This window comes from Heteronotia binoei, chromosome 20, assembly GCF_032191835.1.
Source record: "Heteronotia binoei isolate CCM8104 ecotype False Entrance Well chromosome 20, APGP_CSIRO_Hbin_v1, whole genome shotgun sequence".
Lineage (NCBI taxonomy): Eukaryota > Metazoa > Chordata > Lepidosauria > Squamata > Gekkonidae > Heteronotia > Heteronotia binoei.
This window is the reverse complement of record NC_083242.1, coordinates 22,688,293-22,713,010: the sequence shown is the minus strand read 5'-3', so window position 1 is coordinate 22,713,010 and position 24,718 is coordinate 22,688,293. Positions and strand designations below refer to the sequence as shown.

At 47.9% G+C, this 24,718-nt stretch overlaps 1 protein-coding gene across 1 annotated transcript; it reads right to left on the bottom strand.

Moving 5' to 3' along the window:
• Nucleotides 1–7,155: 7,155 nt before the first annotated feature.
• On the bottom strand, nucleotides 7,156–8,757 carry LOC132588234 (tubulin alpha-1B chain-like). Its single transcript, XM_060260587.1, has one exon. The coding sequence runs from the start codon at nucleotides 8,720–8,722 to the stop codon at nucleotides 7,367–7,369; it is 1,356 nt and encodes a 451-aa protein (XP_060116570.1). The 5' UTR covers nucleotides 8,723–8,757; the 3' UTR covers nucleotides 7,156–7,366.
• Nucleotides 8,758–24,718: the final 15,961 nt, after the last annotated feature.

The following is a 24,718-nucleotide window of genomic DNA, read 5'->3' as shown; positions in this document are numbered from 1 at the left end:
AAGGCTGCTCAGAGGCACTGGAGAACTGTTGTTGCCTGCTGAAGACTTCAACGGAGAGCCTTTGAACTCTCTCGCCCGGCTGCTTCAAACAGAAAGGCTAAGTGACAGATGAATGGATCTTCCTGCGCCCCTGGCCTTGAAGGGGCATTACCTCCACCTTCTTATCCTGCAAAATATCGGCCTCCACACCCTCCAGCATCCCAGTGAGGTTATCTTAACCAGCAATTAGCAAATCAAATGCCACCCTTATAGCCTAATCAATGCTTTCTCCACCCGGAACCATTCGATATTTGTGCGTCAGAAACTCTTTTGATTTTTTTTCTTTTTTTGCTAGCAAAAGGTGGCAGTGGGAACCCCACCCCCATAGAATGCACTCAAGTGGATGTGTAAAAATACTCAAAATGTGCTCATAACCATTGAATTTTTTTTCTGCATTTGTCCATTTTTACAGCTATAGCTGTAATCCACTGCCCCTTCTGTCTTGAACAATTCACAGCATCAGCGCTGGTTTTCTTGTGCGTGCATCACTTGATACAGTTCAGCATTTGCACTTGGATCTCCCCCCCCCACACACACACACAAAGTGGTAGCAATAACCACCTGGGACAGGGCCATTGAGATCGGGGAAACACCGCAGAAGGGATTCCTCCTCGTTATGTCCAATCCAATTAGCTGTTCTGGATGGCTGCTTTGAAATTCCTACAATAGCACCACACCCCCACACAGGAGATTCTGGTGCGGAATCTCCCAGATCATGTCTCATCGCACCCTAAGAAGGATTTGGGGTCAGAACAAGGTCACAGAAACAACAGAAAAGCTCTGTGAGGCCAGCCCAGTGGTCCATCTTGCCCATCATCCTGATTTCCACACAGGAGCAGCCCTCTCACTAGGCAAATTAGGCATTCTCCTAGGGCACTGGGCTGGGGAAGGTGACAAATGGGGTCCTCCCAGCCTGGCGCATTAGGAAAATGCCCAAATTTTGCTGCCTGTGAGGGCTCCTGGCCAGTGCAGTTTCTCTATTGCTCTCTGAGCGTCCTCCAGCAACACAAAGACTGTGCGCCAGCCAGGCGCCCTCCCCACTCACTCTCTGATGAAGAGGGGAGGGGGCAGCTGGGGGGCAGCACCACAGAGGGGGCAGTGGGTGGTAAGTCTGCCTGAGGTGCCACGCACCCTAGGGCCTGCTCTGTTTCCACAGCAGTCAGCCAGGGGGCCCTGGAACGCTTAGCAGCAGGGCACAAAGGCCAAGGTCTCCCTTCTTACTACTCTGCAGCAATCAATATTCAAAGACATCTGTTCTCTGAGCAACGAAATTCCATCTAGTCCTCATGGTTCATGGCACCGAGAGACCTATTAACTAACATCAAATCTCCCCAGTACCATCCAAGTTAGTGCCCTCTGCTACTTCCTGTGGTCATGAGTTCCACAGGACCCACCAAGTCCACTATTCTTTGCTGGAATCCCAGCAACCTGCAAGCACTAGTCAATCCACTGGCCAGTAGCCCTCTGGAAGATCATGATCTGAGCATGGAGCAGGGGTCACGGGGGGTGGCAGCGGGAGGTATTTGGGAATTTCCTGCATTGTGCAGGGGGTTGCACTAGTTGACCCTGGAGGTCCCTTCTAACTCTGTGATTCTGCTCTCCCTCCTGCATCTAGGAGAAAGAATCTCCTTATCTAATGGCTGACCTGGCCTGGCTAAAAGGATGCTGCTCTTATTCCCATAAGTTCAGGAGTCGACTTGTTATTAGCAGCCAGAAGCAAACAGCCCTCAGTTTTACTCCTTATATGCCAAAGCTGGCCCAAACACAGAGAAGCTTTTGGGATGAGTTAGTGAGCTACAAAGGGAAATTTGGTAAGTATTATTGTTTGCTGGAACTCCATCCTCAACAACCGTCTGAAAAAGAAGAGCATACAGTCCTGAGAAGTCTCATATCCCTCCCAGTTTCTATCTAGTGTACCTTATTTTTTTTTTTCTGCCATGAGTTAACTACTTGTGTGAGTGTACAGAAGATTCTAGTGTAGGTAGATCTTGGACTGAGCCATAAAAGGTCATCTTATGACCAAACTGTGACATGGGAGACCCACATTTTAGAGCTTCCCCCTCTGTTGCTCAAAGCACTCCTCTGAGGCTGCCAAGTGAAGAAGAAGACTGCAGATTTATACCTGCCCTTCTCTCTGAATCAGAGTCTTAGAGCGGCTTACAATCTCCTTTATCTTCTTCCCCTACAACAGATATCCTGTGAGGTGGGTGGGGCTGAGAGAGCTCTCACGGAAGCTGCCCTTTCAAGGACAGCTCTGTGAGGACTATGGCTGACCCAAGGCCATTTCAGCAGCTGCAAATGGAGGAGTGGGGAATCAAACCCGGTTCTCCCAGATAAGAATCTGCACACTTAACCACTACACCAAACTGACTCTATGAGGAAGTGGAGCTGACAGGGACTGTGTTTTCAACCTTTTCCCGGTTGGTAAAATAATTGTCCCTGAAGCAGCTCCTGGTCCCCATTGAGGGAGGGAACTTCTGGGTGTCAGCAGGGTCTTCTGCACTGGTGCCAGTTAGGCGTAGTGGTTAAATGCACGGGGAGGTTTGTCTCACCTGGGCCAGGATTTCTCCTTGTCTTTCCATTGGGCTCTGGGACTCCCATCCTGAAGCTGGTGGCCAATCGTGAGCCTTCTGGTGAGTCATCCCTGCCACCATGGTGTAGTGCTGAATGTGTCACATTGCACCGCGTTGAAATCCCCACTCTGGAATGAAAGCTTTCTGGGGTGACCTTGGGCTGGTCACACCCTCTCACAGCCTAACCTACTTCACAGGGCTGTTGTGAGGATAAAATGGAGGAGAGGAGAAGGGTATGTCAGCTGCTTGGGGTCTCCACAGGAGAGAAAGGTGGGACTTAAACAAACAAACATGGAAGGACAAGCCAATTCTTTTACTACTATTGATTCATGATAGCAGCCGGCCAAGTGATTTGTTCATTTTGTTAGATTTGTTTTGGATCAGAAAGGAGTAGCTCTCCTTGAGATAGCAGGGCTTTTTTTTTTTTGTAGCAAGAACTCCTCTGCATAGTAGGCCACACAGCCCTGATGTAGCCAATCCTCCAAGAGCTTACAGTAGGCCCTGTAGAAGAGCCAGTTTGGTATAGTGGTTAAGTGTGTGGACTCTCATCTGGGAGAACCGGGTTTGATTTCCCAATCCTCCACTTGCAGCTGCTGGAATGGCCTTGGTTCAGCCATAGCTCTCGTGGGAGGTGTCCTTGAAAGGGAAGCTGCTGCAAGAGCTCTCTCAGCCCCACCCACCTCACAGGGTGTCTGTTGTGGGGGGGGGGGGAGGTAAAGGAGATTGTGAATGCTCTGAGACTCTGACATTCAGAGTATAGGGTGGAATATAAATCCAATATCATCATCTTCTTCTAAGAAGAGTCCTGTAAGCTCTTGGAGGATTGGCTACATCAAGGGGGTGTGACCTAATATGCAAAGGAGTTCCTGCTACAAAAAAAGCCCGTGATAGAATGGTCAGTGTGGCCTCCAGTGTCCTCGGCAAGCTTCAAGACCCCTTCCCCTTCCCCCTCCCTCCCGCATCTACATGTCCTTGCCTCGTTTATCCTCCGAGAAACACCTGCAAGGGGGATTGGAAACAAAGGCTGAATCAGCAGAGAAAATACCCACTGGGGGACCCGGAAGAAGCACCTGCTGCTATTCATGTTGCCTTCTTGTCATTAGCACAACAAACTGGCGAGATGATTCTAGGCAGGTTCCTATTCACGGCTCCTGAGCTCAACATCTTCTCTGCAAAATTACCCTCCTTTGTGACAGGCAGAGGTCTGCAAACGGCTCCTGTCCTCTCTGGGACTTCAGTCAGCGGAAGGACAAATACCATTTTGTTAAGATGACAACGAAAAAAAAATGAAAATAAAATACCGCCTCTGTGTGTATTAGAATACTAATAGGGCTCCAATATTTAGTCAATCAACGAGGTTAATCCCGTTCAAACAGTTCCGATCTTTAAAGCATGTGACCCTCATTAATCAAGCAGAGGGTTTGACAAAAAATAAAGGAAAATATTGTTCAGTCCTTGTAAGGCAAGTTGTTATAAACTGACAGGCGGCAGAGGTCTTTCAGAAAAGGCATGGCCCTTTGGCCCACGCGGCAGAAGGAATACCACCTTTTGCGAGACTGGACAAACATCAACCTAGTCAGTTATGTATGCAAAGGAAGATCAGACTACAGCAGTGTTCCCTCTAAGCTGAGTTAGTGTGAGCCAACTCACAGATCTTTAGCCTCCGGCTCACACATTTTGTCTCAGCTCAGGAAGGATGACCCCAGAGCACACTAATTTATGCAGTAGCTCACAACTTTAATGCCAGTAGCTCACAAAGCAGAATTTTTTGCTCACAACACTCCGCAGCTTACAAGGAGTATTGGTAAAAACATAAGGAAAGCCATGTTGGATCAGGCCAACGGCCCATCCAGCCCAACCATCCATGTCACATAATGGCTAAAACTCAGGTGCCATCAGGAGGTCCACAGCAGAGTCTTCAACGGGGTGCCCACCAGTGTTCCCTCTAGGCTGAATTCGTGTGAGCTGGCTCACAGATTTTTAGCCCCCAGTTCACATATTTTTGTCTTAGATCAGGAAGGATGACCCCAGAGCACAATAATTTAGGCAGGAGCTCACAACTTTAATACCAGTAGAATCATAGAATAATACAATTGGAAGGTACCTCCAGGGTCATCTAGTCCAACCCCCTGCACAATGCAGGAAACTTGCAAATACCGCTCCCTAAATTCACAGGATCTTTGTTGCTGTCAGATGGCCATCTAGCCTCTGCTGGAAAACCTCCAAGGACGGAGAGCCCACCACCTCCTGAAGAAGCCTGCAGTAGCTCACAAGACTCCGCAGCTTAGAGGCAACATTGGTGCCCACCAATTTTTTTTTCAGAAACTGGGTGGAGTCATGCGGGTTTTTGCCCAGAGAGGCTTCTGATTGGTCATTGGAAAGCTGATTGACTATGCAAATTTTTAAGAATGTTGTTTTGGCAGCAGTTGCCCCCACAGCACAGGGAACTTCACAGGGAGACTGAAGGTGAGCTGCAGCTACAGTTGTATGGCTGGCCCCGCCTCCTGTGGCAGCCATTGTTTGGTTGTGCGCACCACACAATGCCAGAAGGCTAAAGGTGGCTGCAGGCTCCAAAAGTTGGAGACCCCACACTAGAGAACGGCAACTGTAGCTGCCAGCTATGACACAGGTTTTCAATTTCACCTTCGATAACACACCTGAGTATCTGGGTGTGCTTTTCAGGAAAGGTCCCCTGTGCAAGCACCAGTCGTTTCCCACTCTGGGGTGACGCTGCTTTCACAACGTTTTCATGGCAGAACTTTTTACGGGGTGGTTTGCCATTGCCTTCCCCAGTCATCGACGCTTTTCCCCCAGCAAGCTGGGGACTCCTTTGACCGACCTCGGAAGGATGGAAGGCTGAGCCGGCTACCTGAAAACCCAGCTACCGCCGGGGATCGAACTCAGGTCATGAGCAGAGTTTAGGACTGCAGTACTGCAGCTTTAACACTCTGCGCCACGGGGCTCTTCTATGCTTTTCAAGGATGCCTTAATTGCAAAAAAAAAAAGTGTGCCTGAAGTCTTCAGAAAAATAATTCCCCCCAGTGTCCAGGACGACATCTGGGGCTTTGAGGAAAACCATGTCAGTGTTTTTAATAGGATCCCAAAAGTTCATATTCATGACAGCACTTAAAGCTGTCCACAATAGCTAAATAGGATTTTTAAATGAAGAATTTGTTCAGTCTGCTCACGGGTTTCCCAGTGGATACAGGTTTGATCTGAGGAGAAGCCCAAAGGACCCTGACTGGAATGCAAGATCTGACCCAGGTTTTGCAATCATCCCTAGTTCAGAACATTTCATGTAACATGACCTTTCTTGCAGCCCTGTAAAAGGTAACCCAATATTACTGTCCACATATTGCAGGTGAGAGGAGATGGAAACCGAGAGAGCGGCTTGCTGAGGTGGTGTTGTGGTTAAGCCAGTTTGGTGTAGTGGTTAAATGCACAGACTCTTATGTGGGAAAACTGGTTTTGATTCCCCACATGCAGCTGCTGGCATGCCCTTGGGTCAGTCATAAATCTCTCTGATGGGCTCTCCTTCCTTGGAGGTTTTGAAACAGAGGCTAGATGGTCATCTGACAGCAAGGCTGATCCTGTGAATTTAGGGGGAGGTGTCTGTGAATTTTCTGCATTGTGCAGGGGGTTGGCCTAGATGACCCTGGTGGTCCCTTCCAACTCTATGATTCTATGATTCTCTCAGAGCTGTTCCTCTCAAGAGCAGTTTCTGTCAGGGTGTCTGTTGTGGGGAGGGAAAGGGGAATGGAGATTGTAAGCTGCTCTGAGACTCCTATGAGTAGTGAAGGGTGGAGTATAAATCCAAGCTCTTCTACTTCATCATCTAGAGGGCTGGAGAAAGCTTTGAAACAGGTCACCATTCTGGGAGCAACTTGGAGAGCGAGGTTTTCTTGAAACAAACCACTCAGCCCATCTCCTTCGTCTTCAATGTGGAGGGAATCATGGAAGGCTGCTTGCCTTGCAGGGCGGCTGATGCCATGACTATCAAAAATTAATTTAACAAGGAAAAAAGATTCAGCACCACTAAAAGTCATGGGTTCAATGAGCATAGGGGACACTGACACAGAGACTGTCAAACAGAAACTTTGAGGCCATCAGATTTGGTTAAAGTATTGCTTTTTTAAAGTATCACCTTTTAAAAGTATCACGTAGAAGGCCCCAAGCTGGATAGCCCAGGCAACCCCGATCTCATCAGATCTCTGGCAAGTCCTTGGATGGGAGGCCTCCTTGGAACACCAAAGCTGGGGGGCAGGGCAGGCTTTATTCAGCCACCTCCTTGAATATCCTCCAGGCTCCCAGTAGGGGTCAGTCACCAGAGGTTGCCATGACTTCCAGGTGCACACTCACACTCACGTGCCCAGGAGGTAGGCTGAAGCTGAGAAATGTGGGGGCAGGGCGCAAACAAACCTTAAAAAAACAAAACTATCCCCCTCTCCAAAAAGAGTATCACTTAGAAGCGGGGGCATAGACATCTCAATTTCCCATTTGATGGGGCTGAACCTGGTCCAGGCCCACACTTAATAATCTATACTTTTTTTAAAAAGTATGACTTTTATTTCACAGACATGATATGCTTACAAAGGCATTGAAAATCAACATGATTGCAAAGTGGAATGGCAGGATGGCCTAGTGAAGACTGCTGCGCTCTTTCCTAGTAACACCACCCAGTTAACAATTTAGCTAAGTGTGTCAAGCTGAAAAAGCACGGAGATGAGCCAGCAGAAAGACAGAGGCCAGCAGGCTCAATATTCCTCTCCCTCCTCCTCCCCATCTCCTTCAACAGAATCCATCCCAACCTCTTCATAATCCTTCTCTAGGGCAGCCAAGTCCTCTCGAGCTTCTGAGAAGTCTCCTTCCTCCATTCCTTCCTCTACGTACCAGTGGACAAAGGCCCGTTTGGCATACATCAGGTCAAACTTGTGGTCCAGGCGAGCCCAGGCCTCAGCTATGGCTGTGGTGTTGCTCAGCATGCAGACGGCACGCTGAACTTTGGCCAGATCACCCCCAGGGACCACTGCGGGGGGCTGGTCGTTGATACCAACCTTAAAACAAGTGGGGCACCAGTCCACAAACTGGATGCTACGCTTGGTCTTGATGGCGGCAACAGCAGCAATGATGTCTTTGGAAACAACGTCACCTCGGTACAACAGGCAGCAGGCCATGTATTTACCATGGCGAGGGTTACATTTCACCATCTGGTTGGCTGGGTCAAAGCAAGCATTGGTGATCTCTGCTACAGAGAGCTGTTTGTGAAAAGCTTTCTCTGCAGAGGTGACTGGGGCATAAGCAGCCAGAGGGAAATGGAGACGAGGAAAGGGCACCAAATTGGTCCGGAATTCTGTCATGTTGACATTCAAGGCACCATCGAATCGCAGGGAGGCGGTGATGGAGGTCACAATTTGGCTAATGAGGCAGTTGAGGTCGGTGCAGGTGGGGCATTCAATGTCAAGGTTCCTGCGGCAGATGTCAAAGATGGCCTCGTTGTCCACCATGAAGGCACAGTCAAAGTGCTCCAAAGTGGTGTGGGTGGTCAGAATGGAGTTGTAGGGCTCAACGACAGCGGTGGAGACCCGAGGAGCTGGGTAGACAGAGAACTCCATCTTGGACTTCTTGCCATAGTCAATGGAGAGCCGCTCCATCAGCAGAGAAGTGAAACCAGACCCAGTGCCACCCCCAAAGCTGCGGAAGACCAGGAAGCCTTGGAGATCGGTGCACTGATCAGCCAGCTTCCTGATCCTATCCAGAACCAAGTCAATGATGTCTTTGCCAATGGTGTAGTAGCCCCGGGCATAGATGTTAGCAGCATCTTCTTTGCCGGTAATGAGCTGCTCAGGGTGGAAGAGCTGGCGGTAAGTTCCAGTGCGCACTTCATCAATCACCGTTGGCTCCAAATCCACAAAGATGGCCCTGGGGACATGCCTGCCAGCACCTGTCTCACTGAAGAAGGTGTTGAAGGAATCATCTCCTCCCCCAATGGTCTTGTCACTGGGCATCTGCCCATCAGGTTGGATGCCATGTTCAAGACAGTAGAGCTCCCAGCAGGCACTGCCCATCTGAACGCCAGCCTGGCCCACGTGGATGGAGATACACTCACTCATTATGCTAACAAGGAAGACTGGCAGGAAAGAGACATAAAGAGAAATTAAACTTCTGATGTCATTTATTTATTTATTATTTTCATTTTCTATCCTGCCCTCTCCACAAGTGGACTCAGGGCTGGCTAACAGTCCATTTAAAAACAATTTAAGGTTACAGCTTAAAACAATAAAATAACGGGGAGTGGCTTTGACCAATATCCAGTCAAGAACTTTTGCCTAACGCTCGCCCAGCTGGCTCCAAAGTTATATTCTTTTTACCCCTTTAAACTATATGTTTTGAATCTTTGAGAGATGTCTCCTAAAGGGGTGAAGAAGTGTAAACAGAAGGAAAAAAGCGTTCAGCTTTTAACTGACTTCTTGGAATTGCCATCCACCTCCCACACAAGGTTGGAGAGATACGAGGAACCAGCTGGAGAATGTCCTCTCACATTGAATTTATTGATGAAGGCAATGTCTAAGTTAAGAGAAGAAATACGAGAGGACATAACCTCTATGTTACAACCATTGTGTCAGTGTCTGGATGAATTAGAGGATTCTCATAAACAAGTTACCCAGACAGCACAAGAAGCTTTAAAAAGAGCTCAAGAGTGTGAAGGGAGAATATTTGAAATAACATCAGATGCATGGACGAGGGAACGGGTTTTAACAATGGACTTTCGTAACCGGGAGCTGTATTTAAAATTTAGAGGTTTTAAATCTAATGTGGAAGCTGAAATGGACTTATATGTATTTATGGCAAATTGGCTTGCTGAAGCAACTCACCTGGAGTCCGAAGTTCTCCCACTCATTCAAAAAGTATATCGTGTCGGCAAGGTATGTGAAGACAATTTGTCTTATACTAGAGATATTTTGGTGCAGTTTAAGGACTATCGAATGAGGCAAAGAGTCTTTGCAGAGGCCAGGGAGAGGGGAGGCTTGGACTATAAGGGGTTAAAGATTCAGGTCTTTCCGGATCTTCCTCCTGAATTTTTAAGAATCAGAAGAGACCTCAAGGATACAACTGCCAAACTGCGGAACTTAAAAATTAAATGTAAATGGCTACAATCAGGAAAATTATATGTCCAAAAAGGCTCCACTTCATATACAACATATGACGCAGCCTCGGGTGAATTATTACTCTCCAAGTTAACTCCCTCCTCCCCTGCATCGAGAGTAAACAAGAGAAAGGAATGCTCTCCTCTCCTCTCGTCTCTTTAAGGACAACCCGTGATTGTACTGAGGAAGATCATGCAAATTTGGAAGAAAGTTTGGACTCTATCTAAAAAGAAACTGAAGCAACAAAAAAATGGAAAAGTTGACCAAATTTATAATTTATATTTAAAGACTTTTCTTTCAGAATTTATGGTTGGGTGGGGTCAGCTGGCGCAAGCATTTGGGTAATATCCCTCCATAGTTAATTCAGTCCTGGTGGAAGGAGGGAAGTATCTCTTCTAGACCTTGACCCTTGAAGTCTCCAGGGACTGAGATATTTTGTTAGAATTTCTTATTGATTTTTTTTTTTGAAAGTAGAAGGAATAATGAAGTTATAGAAGAAGGAAATACTGAATGCTTGTGGTATTAAACTTTAAAAATGTGTTAGGGAAGATAGTATTGTTAAGCTTAATTGTTCCTCTGCTAAAAAAATATAAAATATATAAATAGACATACATACATATATATACATATACATATAAATATATATATTAAGAAGTGTGGAATGGTAACACATGAAGTAATCTCCAAAGAGATAGATCAACTTTAGTTTGTTAACTCAGGTGAGAAGTTATTAAGTTGTGTTGTTTTTAATTTGTTATTGTTGTACACTTTTTTGTCGGAATAGGTATGAATTATAATGAGTCTATAATAAAAAAAAAACAATGACATTTCATGGTGCTTCTCAAAATTTCAATATAAGCAGGATCATAACTTTCTTCCTTCTGACAGTGATCCTACGGTGATCATAATTCCTCATGAATGATGTCGCTCAGCAGTGTAGGGTAGCGGTCCTCTCCCGTTCAGGTATGAAAGGCCTGTCAAAATAATTCCGTTTCTCCTGACAGTCGATGAAAGTAACACAATGATGTTTATACCACTGACGCAGCCTTATTTCATTTTTATTTCATGGTTTTAACTGGTTAATTTTTAACTGTTTTATTGTGTTGTAATCTGCCCTGAGCCCAAGGGCAGACTATAAATTTGCAAAAATAAAATAAACAATGGGCTGCACTGAATTATTTCGAAGTCAACTAATATATCCAAATAAACCCATATTCCACCAACAATTAGTCATGTGATTTTTTTTTTTAAAAAATCACTTTCGATAGTCTGAGTCTCAGTCAAAGAAAGAGGACTCTGTAAGAGGAAAGGAAAGATGCCATGAACTCCTTCACTGAAACCATCTGAGTAAATATTTCATTTGTGTGTGAAAGAAGAAGGATTGCAGATTTATACCCCGCCCTTCACTCTGAATCAGAGACTCAGAGCGGCTTACAATATCCTTTATCTTCCTCCCCCACAATAGACACCCTGTGAGGTGGGTGCGGCTGAGGGCTCTCACAGCAGCTGCCCTTTCAAGGACAGAGTCTCAGAGTAGCTCACAATCTCCATTATCTTCCTCCCCCACAACAGACACCCTGTGAGGTGGGTGGGGCTGGAGAGAGCTCTCACAGCAGCTGCCCTTTCAAGGACAACTTCTGCCAGAGCTATGGCTGACCCAAGGCCATTCCAGCAGGTGCAAGTGGAGGAGTGGAGAATCAAACCCAGTTCTCCCAGATAAGAGTCCATGCACTTAACCACTACACCAAACTGGCTCTCCTCTCTCTTTTCCTCACAACTGAGGCTGAGGGGGTGACTGGCCTGAAGCCACCTTGTGTGTTTCATGGCTAAGCAGGGATTGGAACTCTGGTCTTCCTAATCTCTTCCCCACACTCTAACAACTACACACTCTAACAACTACACAGTGCAAATCTCCAACTGCATCTCAGAATCCACAGGAAATACTGGCTTCTTCAGTGCCCTGGTCTGAAAAGACGGGAGCATTTTGTGGCTGAAGCAGGGTCCAGGACAGCAGAATCAACTGGGGGGGGGTGGCTTTGCAAGCCCCTGGGGCAAGGGACAAGCATGCAGATGTTCTGGCCAGGATTTTGGCCACTCTTTAGCACAGCCTGAGGAGAGCATTGGCCTCCCTTTCTTCAAAGCAAGGCACTGCTAGCTGCCAATATGGCTGCCAAGGCAACCTTAGCCAGGATGGAATCAGGGCAGACAGCACACCTCTCGGCAGGAAGGGGGTCCTTCGTAACACTCCCCCGCACCAATAGCTCAAGAGAAAGGGGAGAGGGGACCATTTCTTTCTCTAAGGCAGGGCCACCAGCCCAGGACATGGTAAGAATACAAAATTTAGTATCCCATCTGTGAAGACAAATCATCTTTTTCTTGATCCAGTACTTACCTCAGAGAGTTTCAGATGGCAGTCATGCTGGCCTGCAGGGGAAGGAAGAACTGTCCCTCATTGGTCAGGCCACATCTGGGGTATTGTGTGTAGTTCTGGAGGCCACACTTCAAGAGGGATGTGGACAGAATGGAACAGATGCAGAGGAGAGCGACAAGGATGATCAGGGGCCAGGAGACCAAGAAGCCCTGTGAGGGAAGGCTGAGGGATTTGGGAGTGTTCAGTCTGGAGAAGAGAAGCTTGAGGGGGGACATGGTTGCTCTCTTTAAATATTCGAAGGGCTGCCACTTAGAGGGAGAGGGCAGGAAGCTGTTCCTGTTGGCAGCAGAGGAGAGGGCTCACAAGGATGGGTTTAAATAAAGGGTGGGAAGGAAGGTATCAGCTGGCTATTAGGAAGAATTTTTTTACAGGAAGAGGTGTTCAGCAGTGGAATCAGCTACTGAGGGAGGTGGTGAGCTCCCCTTCCCTGGCAGTCTTGAAACAGCAGCTGGACAAACAGTTGTCAGGGATGCTCTAGGTTGATCCTGCATTGAGCAGGGAGTTGGATTAGATCAGGGGTGTCGAACTCAACGATTGTCGGACCTGACATAAATGAGACTTTCTTGGGTTGGGCCATGTGTGTACCTATTTAAGATTAGATAGCAGAGATATAAACTTCATAAAGGACACAGACAAACACAAAGGGTTTTTTATTTTAAAAAACCTTTAAAAGATGCTTAAAACATTAGCACTCATTGATCTAAAGGTGCATTCTTTGTATTTCTCCCATGGGATCCAGGCAACTGGGCAAAGGAAGCTTTAGCTCTTCCAAGAGAAGCCTCAGCCAATAAAAAGGAGGCTTGGCTCAGTAACTCTGCTGTGAGATTGAGAGAGCCTAGCAAAGCAAGCCCTGCCTTCCCCCCTTCCTCCCCAAGGGAGGAGTCTCAGCCAATAGAGAAAACAGAAGTTTTGCTCTGTTGCTCCTGTGAGATTGAGCGAGACTGGCAAAGCAAGCTGTAATGCAGAAGGAAGCAAGAGAGAGGGAGAAGAACGCAGACCAGTTGCTTGGGGGCCTGATTTGACCCCTGGCTGCATGTTTGGCACCCCTGGATTAGATGTCTGGATGGCCTCTTCCAACTCTTGGATTCTAAGATTCTATTCTATGATTCTAGATTCTAGTCCTGCAGCACCAGAGACCAACAGGGTTGGAAGGGCTTTAGGGGTGGGGTTGAGTTGTAAGAGTTTGAGAGTCAATGCTCCCGTCATCAGACACCAAGAAGGAGCACTACAACTCTTGAAATCTTGTTGGGCTCTAAGGTGGTCTCAAATCTAGCTGCACATACATCCACAGGAAATACTTTCTTCAGCCCAACTGAGGCCTTCTGATTGCTAGACGGATTGAACTTTCCCTTCCCCTCCCGTTCTCTTTCTCTCTGGGTGCTATTTCCTCACAGACAGCCCAATCCACTGAGAGCCCCCTCCACCTCTCATCTGTATAACAAACAAACGCCACCAGCCACCCTCCTCCCAGGAACTTGCTGAGTTTCCACCAAGACAAACAAGAGTGACTGAACTTAAGAATCTGACAGCCTGAGCAGTTTCATGATAGCACAAAGGGGATCACTGCCCCCTAGGAAAACCAGGGGGGCTTGAACCCTGCTGCCACCTTCCCATAGCCTATGCCTCTGGTTAGAAGTCTTACCCAGGCAACAATTAAGGTAAGATGCATTTCAGCAGCATCTTAAAGATCCATCCAGAAGCTTTCAGCATAAGCTTTCATGAGTCAAAGACCACTGTGTCAGGTTGGTTTGATTCCTGAGAGTGAACACCCTGGAAGGAATCTGGAATCTCTGAAGCGTTGCTTCTGCTACTACAGACGAACACAGCAACTCCCCTGAAACAATTAGGTCAATACTGCCACCTAGGGGCATAGGGAAAAATGAGAAAATCCCAAAACCAGAATACAAAAGTAAAAGGAAAGGTCCCCTGTGTGAGCACCAGTCATTTCCGACTCTGGGGTGACGCTGCTTTCACAACATTCTCCGGCAGACTTTTTACAGAGTGGTTTGCCATTGCCTTTCCCAGTCATCTCCACTTTCCCCCCAGCAAGCTGGGTACTCATTTGACCGACCTCGGAAGGATGGAAGGCTGAGTCAACCTGGAGCTGGCTACCTGAACCAGCTTCCACTGGGATCGAACTCCGGTCAAGACCAGAGGGCTCCAACTGCAGTACTGCAGCTACCCAACTGTTATTTATTAATATATTGGAACTTTTTAAAAAAATGTGGGGGAGGAGGGATAAAAGTCTGAAGACTATTGAGGCTCCCATGAGGAGACTCTGGTGAGCACCAGCCCCCCTCCCCAACCCTGATGCGGCCGATCTGGCTCCTGGGAAGATATTATAGGAAAAGAAAAGGTCCCCTGTGCAAGCACCAGTCGTTTCCGACTCTGGGGTGACGTTGCTTCCACAATGTTTTCACGGCAGACTTTTTATGGGGTGGTTTGCCATTGCCTTCCCCAGTCATCTACCCTTTCCCCCCAGCAAGCTGTATCCTCATTTTACTGACCTCAGAAGGATGGAAGGCTGAGTCAACCTGGAGCTGGCTACCTGAACCAGCTTCTGCTGGGATTAAACTCAGGTCATGAGCAGAGGGCTCCGACTGCAGTACTGCAGCTTTACCACGCTGTGCCACGGGGCTCTCAAAACCAGAATACCAAATAGGAAAACAACTGGAATCCACAAACAAATTCAGCTGCATTTCCTCAGGGCTGCAGCACACAAGTGACTTCTTACTGCAGAGAGCAGATGTTTCACATCTGATTAAGTGCTGTACTGATGATAATTGCTTCAAAATCTAATGACAACCGATGTTGAAATTTGTTACTTGGTTTTTGCATAAAACAGGATAAAATAAATAACACTAATTATAAATTAATAAAACAGAAAAATAAAATAAAATAGGATAAATAAATTAACAAATATCAAACAGCACTGAATGTTTATTACTTTGCATTTGGTCACTAATATTAATAAATGACCCTCATTAACAGCACTGTTATAACATTAAATTGCAAAAAAAAAGTAAATAAAAACATTCAGGCTTTTATTTTCACCCAGAAATTCTCTGTGGATACAGAACTGCTTATTAAATTGGTCATGACACCACTGGGAATATTGTGCAGGGAATATTCTACAAAAAAAGCCCAGCAGCAACTCATTTGCATACTATGCCACACTTCCCGATGTCACCATTGTTTCACACAGGGCTTTTTTTTGTAGAAGAAGTCTAGCAGGAACTCATTTGCATACTATGCCACACCCCCTGATGTCACCATTGTTTCACACAGGGCTTTTTTTGTAGAAGAAGCCCAGCAGGAACTCATTTGCATACTATGCCACACCTCCAGATGTCACCATTGTTTCACACAGGGCTTTTTTTTAGAAGAAGCCCAGCAGGAACTCATTTGCATGCTATGCCACACACCCTGATGTCACCATTGTTTCACAGAGCTTTTTTGTGAAAGAAGCCCAGCAGGAACTCATTTGCACATTAGGCCACACCTCCTTGATGCCAAGCCAGACGGAACTGCATCCCTGCTCAAAAAAAGCCCTGATCAAGTGGTGTTTAACATAACCAGCCTAGGAGAGGTTCTCCACTTCTCCTGCGGAATGTTTCATTTCCAGTTGTGCTGATCTGTAAAGGTGGGCCAGCCACAGTCTCGCTCTCCACAGAATAGACTTGCCACTTTCAGTGTTCCCTCTAAACTAAGTTAGTGTGGGCTAGCTCACAGATTTTTAGCCTCCAGCTCACACCTTTTTGTCTTAGCTCAGGAAGGAGGACCCCAGAGCACAATAATTTGCGCAGCAGCTCGCAACTTTCCTGTCAGTAGCTCACAAAGCAGAATTTTTGCTCACAAGACTCTGCAGCTTAGAGGGAACATTGGTCACATTGGCTATTTATTTGTTCGTTTAAGCTACACTTAATCAATATTTTGTCATAACCATCTGATGCAATCACCAACATCAGTTTTTTTAAAAAATTCTTATCCCTCAATAAAACAACTGCAACATGTCTTGCAGCATTCAAATAAAAGAAAAATTAAACATTATTTTCCAAAACCCCTTCAGCACCAAGACAGGCACACAGCGCAACCCTCATGCCAATCAGGAAGCCATTCAGGAAAACATTATGGGGTTGCCAGGTCCCATTCAAGAAATATCTGGGGACTTTGGGGGTGGAGAAGAAGAAGGTGTGATAGAAGAAGAAGAAGAAGATATTGGATTTCTATCCCGCCCTCCACTCTGAAGAGTCTCAGAGCGGCTCACAATCTCCTTTACCTTCCTCCCCCACAACAGACACCCTGTGAGGTGGGTGGGGCTGGAGAGGGCTCTCACAGCAGCTGCCCTTTCAAGGACAACCTCTGCCAGAGCTATGGCTGACCCAAGGCCATGCTAGCAGGTGCAAGTGGAGGAGTGGGGAATCAAACCCGGTTCTCCCAGATGAGTCCGCACACTTAACCATTACACCAAACTAGCTCTCCAAGCAAAAGCACGACTGAACTCCAAAGGGAGTTCTGGACATTACATTGAAAGGGACCGCACACCTTTAAAATGCCTTGCCTCCATTGGAAATAATGAAGGATAGGGGCATCTTGTTTTGGGGCTCACAGAACTGGACCTCCTGGTCCAATCTTTTTGAAACTTGGAGGGTATTTCGGGGAGAGGCACTGGATGCAGTTCTGAAAATGTGGTGCCTCTAACTTGAAAAACAGCCTCCCCGGAGCTCAGATACACACAGATCAATTCTGCATTATACTCTATGGGAATCAGTCTCCATAGAGGATTATGGCGTGCCCAGCAGACATTCCACGCCCCCCCCCCCCAGCACTTTCCAATGACTCTGAAGCAGGGGGAGGCCCTGCCCCCACCTGGGGATTATTGACATCAGAGAGAGATCACTGGTAAATGAATAAACACACAACCACAAATGGTTAGAGTGGCCAACAATTACTATGTCTATATTACAGCACAATAATGTGATAACAGAAGAGAACACACAAATCCATAGAGACGTAAACTCTCCAAGAGGGCATTCATGGAAGACTGTAGAGCAGCACCAAAGTACAGAGAGTTGACTTGCAGCTCCTGCGTCAACAAATCTTCAAGCAATAGCAAGCTCTGCTCCATTTTCCTTCCAATCAAATAATCCACGAACCACAATTCACACAGCTTCATAGTATCAACAACCTCTTCCGTATAACACTAAAGTAATCTCACAGTATTTCATCCAAGGACATATTGTCTTAACTAACTTCAAACAGGCACCAGCTTAGAAAATTTATCTCTTTCTGTTCCAGAGCTCTTGTGAGAGCCAAAAGACAGGATAAAATACTCTACATTGCTCTAATCGAATCTGAACCCTGGCAACCCTCTATTGCACAAATATTCTTACCTCCAGCTTCAGCTGGTCTCCCCAAGAGTCAGGACTTCCCCGGGCAGATGGTCACTGGGCAGGGACTGGGATTCAGGAGTAGGCAACGTCTTTGCAAGCAAAGTTTCTTTCTAGGCCTCGGCTTCAGCAGGCTGGCCTGTAATTGAGCCCAGCTGTATGGTCAACAGGTGCTGGAACTTCCAAAAGGGTTCTGCCTCCCGGCCAGGATCCTGCAGGGACTCACCTCCTGAGCGTGGCTCTCCCTTGGTGTTGCCTACCGCCAGCCTTTGTGCTCCTAGGGGTCAGGCCCCCTGTAGCCATAGGGCTGCCAAGTCCAATTCAAGAAATATCTGGGGACTTTGGGGGTGGAGCTAGGAGCAAGGGTGAGACAAGCATAATTGAACTCCAAAGGAGTTCTGGCCATCACATTTAAAGGGACAGCACACCTTTTTAAATGTCTTCCTTCCATAGGAAATAATGGATAGGGGCACCTTCATATGGGGCTCATAGAATTGGACCCCCTGGTCCAATCATTTTGAAACTTGGGGGCTACTTTGGGGAGAGGCACTAAATACTATATGGAATATTTGGTGCCTCTACCTCAAAAAACAGCTCCTCCAGAGCCCCAGAAACCTCCAGATCAATTCCCCATTATACCCTATGAGAATCGATCTCCACATAGGGAATAATGAAGTGCTCAGCCGACTTCCCCCCCCCCCCTTTCTGGCTACTCTGAAGCAAGGGATTGGCCTCTCTACTCACAAGTTGCTGCAAACTTCTTCAAAGTAACACAGACACCCCATCCCAAGAGGAAGCCTTTCAATCGCAGACTGGAGCCTCCAGAGGTGGAAAGGCACATGGTCCTCTGGGGGCGGGGCTTCCCCCTATTGACCAGCTGACTGGGGGCGGGAAGGAGCCTGGGAAAGCTGAAGAACCTCCACTGGGACCTGGGGATTGGGAAACCTAAACCAGCACTCCTGTGGAGTAGAAGAGGCTTGGGGGGCGGGGGCTTCAGGGCCAGGCTTCAGGGCTGGATTAACAATTAGGCCAAGTAGGCACTGACCTATGGGCCCCCATGCCTTTAGGGACCCCGGCCTGGCTCCCCACCCCCAGTTTTCCCACTGCTTGCAGCCCTCCCAGCCTGCACACACAGCCAGCAACAGAGCTGCTTTTTGCCCAACTTGCCTGGTGCGGCTGCTGCTGGTGTTGTCGCCAAGTTTGCCTCTCTCCCCCACAGTTTTGTGAAAGGGTCTTTTGAGAGCCTGCCTGCAGGCTGCAGTGGGGGCCATGGGCAGCGGGATGGGTGCTCCAACTCAGAGATAATTTGCAAGCCCCCCCCCCTGAGATTTAGACTGCCTAGGGGCCTCACAGGGTTTAATCCGGCCCTGCCAGGCTTGACTCCGACATGACCGAGGCCTGCGAGTCTCCAGGGCTAGTGAAGAAGCTTCCTGGTGGCACTGAGAAGGCCTTCCCTGCCCCCCCTGGCCCTTCTTTGACCCTGGCCTAGGAATTCTGAGTCACTGAGGGGGCTGGGGGGCATCATGACAACAGGGAGACTCCAGAACAACCAGGCACAGCAGCCCCAGTCCTCAGGACCTACATCTATCCTTGCTGCTAAAGAAGTTCCCCAAACCAGCTTCTTCCAGAGGAGCAAGGCTTTCCAGTCCCTCATCTCACCGAGTCAGACTGGACCAGTCTTCCCTCTAAGCTGAATTAGTGTGAGCTACCTCAGTTTTTAGCACCCAGCTCACGCAATTTTGTCTTTGCTCAGAGAAAATTACCCCAAAGCAAACTAATGTATGGAGTAGCTCACAACTTGCACGCCATTAGCTCACAAAGTAGAATTTTTGCTCGCAAGACTCCACAAGACTCCACAGCTTAGAGGCAGCATTGCTCTGAACCAATGTTCCCTCTAAGCTGAGTTAGTGTGAGCTAGCTCACAGTTTTTTAGCCTCCGGCTCACACAGTTTTGTCTTCTCAGGAAAAAAAGGCCTCAGAGCACACTAATTGATGCAGGAGCTCACAACTTTAATGCCAGTCGCTCATGAAGTAACATTTTTGCTCACACGTCTCCACAGCTTAGAGGGAGCATTGCTCCGGACCCATCTGGCTTAATGTTTTCCACTCAGAGGAGTGGCTCTCCAGTGTCTTGACAGCGGGGGGGGGGGGGGGGACAGGGGACTCTCTCCTCGCAACTCCAGCTGGAGCACCTCGGAGGTGCCAGGCAGGACCTGATCTATATGTTTTTTGAGGGGGGGGGGCAAAATCAAAAAATGGCGCCCCCTTATGGGCCATTCTATGTTATGGTCCCATAGAATACAATGGACTCCATACCCAATTTGGTGCCCCCCTTCTGTCAGCACCCAGGGCAAGCACCCCCCTCTGCCCCCCCCCCCCAGATCTGGCCCTGGGGCCAGGGACTGAACTCCACTCCCCGCCCTCCAATGCTTAATGAGACCATCACAAGCATTCAAGGCAGGGCACATCGGTTGCTAAAGACATTCAGAACAAAACAGCTTTAAACTGGGAACTACGGTATTAACACCTGGAGTCAACAGCCCTCAGACGGAACTAAAAGCAGGATTAAAAAGTGAAGGCCCAGAACCAGCCAATGTCATAAGAAGGCTGCTCCAAAGAGGATCTTGAGAAAACAACAAACACTGTTTATTTGACCATCTTTATCTTATGCATATTTATAACTAGGGCTTTTTTTTTTTTTTAGCAGGAATGCACAGGAATGCAATTCCAGCTGAATTGGTGTCAGGCGGTGTGGCTTAGTATGTGAAACAATGGTGATGTCATGGGGTGTAGCATAATATGCAAATGAGTTCCTGTTGGGGGGAGCCCTGGCAAGAACAAAGAGGAACCCAGTTCTGACTGGCTTGGTAGCAGGGGTGTGGCCTATTATGCAAATGACCAAGGACCAGCCTACCTAAGGGACCGTCTCTCCCCATATGAACCCCAGAGGGCACTGAGGTCAATGGGTAAAAATAAAGTGACCATCCCTGGGCCGAGAGAGGTCAAACTTCAAAACACCAGAACACGGGCCTTTTCAGCTGCGGCCCCTGCACTGTGGAACCAACTCCCGGAGGAAGTGCGGGCCCTGCGGAACCTTGACCAGTTCCGCAGGGCCTGCAAGACCGCCCTTTTCAAACAAGCCTATGCTGATATTGATTACTGAGTTGCTAAGAATAATGAATCGCCATTTATAATACGATCATGGAACTACCTAAACTGGCAGAACCAGCGCCAAACAATTTTATTGCTGCCAGATATATTTAATGTAATTTGAATTATGTATTTTAACTTAATTAACTGGTTTTTATGTCTATTTTCTTTTTAATTGTTAAATTTAGAGTTTTACTTATTTATGTTAATTGTGTAAAATGTTGTTAGCCGCCCTGAGCCGCCTAGGCGGGGAGGGCGGGATATAAATAAAATCTATTATTATTATTATTATTATTATTATTATTATTATTATTATTATTATTATTATTATTATTATTATTATTATTATTATTATTAAATGAGTTCCTGCTAGGCTTTTTCTGCCAAAGAAGCCCTGTTTGCAACTATATAAAATAGGATGTTGTGATTTCCAGGAACAGAAAAGGTAGCACAGCTGTTAGAGGGGGGGAATGTTGGAACCAGATTTGAGGCGTCATCTCACCACCAGGTGGTACTATGCCAACACAAACCAGATGGTCCACCTTTCAAGGCCTTTAAAGTTTGCTACCAATTGGGCAATCTCCTTCAGCAGGCTCCTTAATCTACCTCCTTTGGAATCTAGGTCAGGGCAGAGCTGAGGAACGGAAGGTGCTTCCACACAGCAACCCAACGCCACACGGGGAGGGAGGCGGAAAGTATTCAGTTATGCACTGATATTCACGAACTGTACGGAAGGGAGTGTTCTGGGGGTGGGGGAATCAGATGCAGGCAGCGAGAGCTGGTCCAGATCTTCAGGAAAGCCCCATGGCAGGGCCTTCTGGGATAGGATGACTTCTTAGGAAAAGAGGCTTTCATTCGCTGTGGACTGAATCAGACCTTTTGTCCAACAAGGTCACTATTGTCTACTCAGACTGGCTGTGGCTCTCCGGGGTCTCAGGCAAAAGGTCTTTCCCATCACCAGCTGCCTGATCCACTAAGTGGAGAAGCCAGGGATTGAACCTGGGATGTTCTGCATATCACGAAAATTCTCTCACCACTGAGCCGCAGCCCCTCCCCAACTCCCCTCCAACTCCAAACAAGCCCTTCTCCCCAGGGGCCTGGTGAAACAAAGGGAGGAGACAAGCAGGGAGGTCCCAAACTAGGGAGGAGGGGTTGAAGAAGGGGTGGGGCTAAGCTACAGTCACTTCCTTTATGGGTAGGGCTATGGGAGGAGTGTGTGGGACACTTAAAAATTTGGGGAACCTCCACATTTAGAGGCTGTCCGTCTCTGGATCCCAAAGCTAGGGAGCAACATGAGGGGAAGGCCTCCGCCCCTATTCCCTGTTGTTGGCCCTCCAGAGGACCTGGCTGGCCCCTGGGTGAGGATGTTGGATGTTTTGGGGAAGGGAGGCTGGGAGCGGCTGCAGCATCTAAGGCAGGCTCTTGCTTCCTCTTCTGGGTATGAAGACCAGGTATGACCAGAGGCACAAGTGCCTGGGATAAGAGGAGAAGTTGGATTTATACCCCGCCCTTCACTCGGGGTCTCAGAGCAGCTTACAATCTCCTTCCCTTCCTCTCCCCATAACAGACAGCCTGTGAGGGAGGTGGAGCTGAGAGAGCTCTCAAAGAAACTGCTCTTGAAAAGAACAGCTCTGAGACAACTTGTGACCGACCCAAGGTCACACCAGCAGCTGCCTGTGGAGGAGTGGGGAATCAAACCCGGTTCTCCCAGACTAGGGTCTTAACCACTACACCACACTGGCTCTCGGTCCCTACACTGCTGAGTCCTTGTCAGCTGAGTTCCAACCACTACACCACACTGTCTTTCTGGGCCGAGTGGTGAGCAAACAGCAGCATTAGATCAGAGTATGTGAACATTAGCTGACTGTTCCTGTGCTTTGATTTCCTTCCTCTTTCACTTATGATTATTTTATGCAACAGGCCGAGCCAAGAGAGCCCTTATGTAACCATCGCCACCTCGGGCACTTGTCTCTGAACACACAGCTGCCTCGGCTCCCTGTCAGGAGCGATCTTGTGTGCCTGGCTGCTCTCAGCCCCTCGCCAGAATTGCTTTTCTAAAGAACATCACAAACAAAAAAGAGCTGGAAGGTCTGGCGGGCGGGGAGGGAGGGCCTTCCCACCAGCCAGCCAGCCAGGCCTCCTTTGCTCTTTTGCATGGCAGGGCCCCTTCCCTAAAGCCTGGGGAAAGCCCTTGTGATCACTGCTAGCCACGGCTTTTTTGGTAGCATGAACTCCTTTGCATATTAGGCCGCACCCATTTTACGTTGCCAATCCTTCAAGAGCTTACAGGGCTCGTCTTCCAGGGCCTACTGTAAGCTCTTGGAGGATTGGCTACATCAGGGAGGTGTGGCCTAAGATGCAAAGGAGTTCCTGCCACAAAAAAAGCCCTGCTGCTAACTCAAACAGTGTTCCAAAAATGCAAGAAGAGAGAGAAAGTCAGACCGCGGTCACATCCTGGCCTCAGATTCAGCAGGAGCTCACAGGAGCACAGCTCCTGAAACTTTCTGACATTTTCCCCTCTTCCTACCTACCTACCTTGTCCATTGAATAGAAGGTGCAGCTGCATAACAATCCCTGGATTAGGAGAGCGGGCAGCCAGCCAGCCAGCCACCAGGGGCTTTGTCACACCCCCAGTATGCCTCATTAACCCCTGGAGAAGCCCACACCACCCTTTCTCCACCTTGTATGTGATTTTGGGCAGTGGGTGGCTTGCTGGCCTTTTGATGAGGGGCGGGGTGGACCAGGAGAGCCCCAGGGGAGTGAGGTCTGCTTGGGCTGGCTGAATCTCTAGCCAGCCCAAGCAGGCCTCACTCACCCAGGGCTCACCTTTCTTGCATTGGGTTGCTTTTGGTTGGTGGGGAGGCAGCATATGCTAATGAGTTATTCTAATTAACTCCTTTACCTATTTTTCTACAAAACAGCCCCTGGTCACATCCCTTCTGCACTGGCTGCCCCACTTCTCCGGCATCCTGACACCCCTCCAAGCCATAAAAATGTACCAAATAAATCAACAACACTGAGTCTGGCCTGCACACTGCTGGGGAAGGGCTGTGACAAAGGGCCAGCCAGCTCCTGGGGCCGGGCAGAGGACTTCGACCATTTTAAAATCACCGGCTGCCACCACCTCAGGAGGCTGAGGATCCCTAAGCCTTAAACTTCTTTTTAAAAGCCAAAAAGACACGACTCCAATGTTAAGGGATGGACAAGCAAACAGACTTAATGAACGGAGGGTGCAGGAACGTTGAGGAGGGGGTTGGACTAGATGGCCTGGATGCCCCTTCCAATTCTGTGATTCTGTGGTTCTATGACACAACAATGGATTGAAATTAAGGGTGGGAAGGTACCGGCTGGATATTAGGGAAACAAATTTTATAGTAAGAGTGGACTCAGCTACCAAGGGAGGTGGTGAGCTCCCCTTCACTGACAGTCTTGAAGCAGCAGCTAGACAAACATTTTTCAGGGATACTTTAGACCAAGGGGGTCAAACTTATGGCCTAGGAGCCAAATCAGGCCCCTGGAGGGCTCCTAACAGGCCCCTGAGCAACAGGCTCTCTGCTTCCTTCTCCCTCTCTCTTGCTTTTTTCTGCATCACAGCTTGCTTTACCAGGCTTGCTCAATTGCACAGGAGCTACAGAGAAAAGCCTCAATTTTCTCCATTGGCTGAGGCTCCTCTGTTGGAGAGGAGGGGGGGAGGCAGAGCTTGCTTTGCCAGGCTCTCTCAATTGCACAGCAAAGCTACTGAGCCAACCCTCTGTTCCTTCTATTGGCTGAGGCTCCTTCCCCCTCGACCCTTGGGGAAGGAAGAAAACAGCCAGAGCTTCCTTTGTCCAGTTCCCTGGATTGTATCAGAAAGATACAAAGAAAGAACTTTAAGACCAACAAGTGCTAATGTTTTAAGCATGTTTTATTTTGCGTTTTAAAAAAATCATTGTGTTTGTCTGTGTCCTTTATAAAGTTTATATCTCTGCTACCTGGCATGACATTTTATGA

Coding starts and splice junctions, on each gene's coding strand:
- LOC132588234 (XM_060260587.1), bottom strand. CDS start 8,722: ATGAGTGAGTGTATCTCCATCCACGTGGGCCAGGCTGGCGTTCAGATG.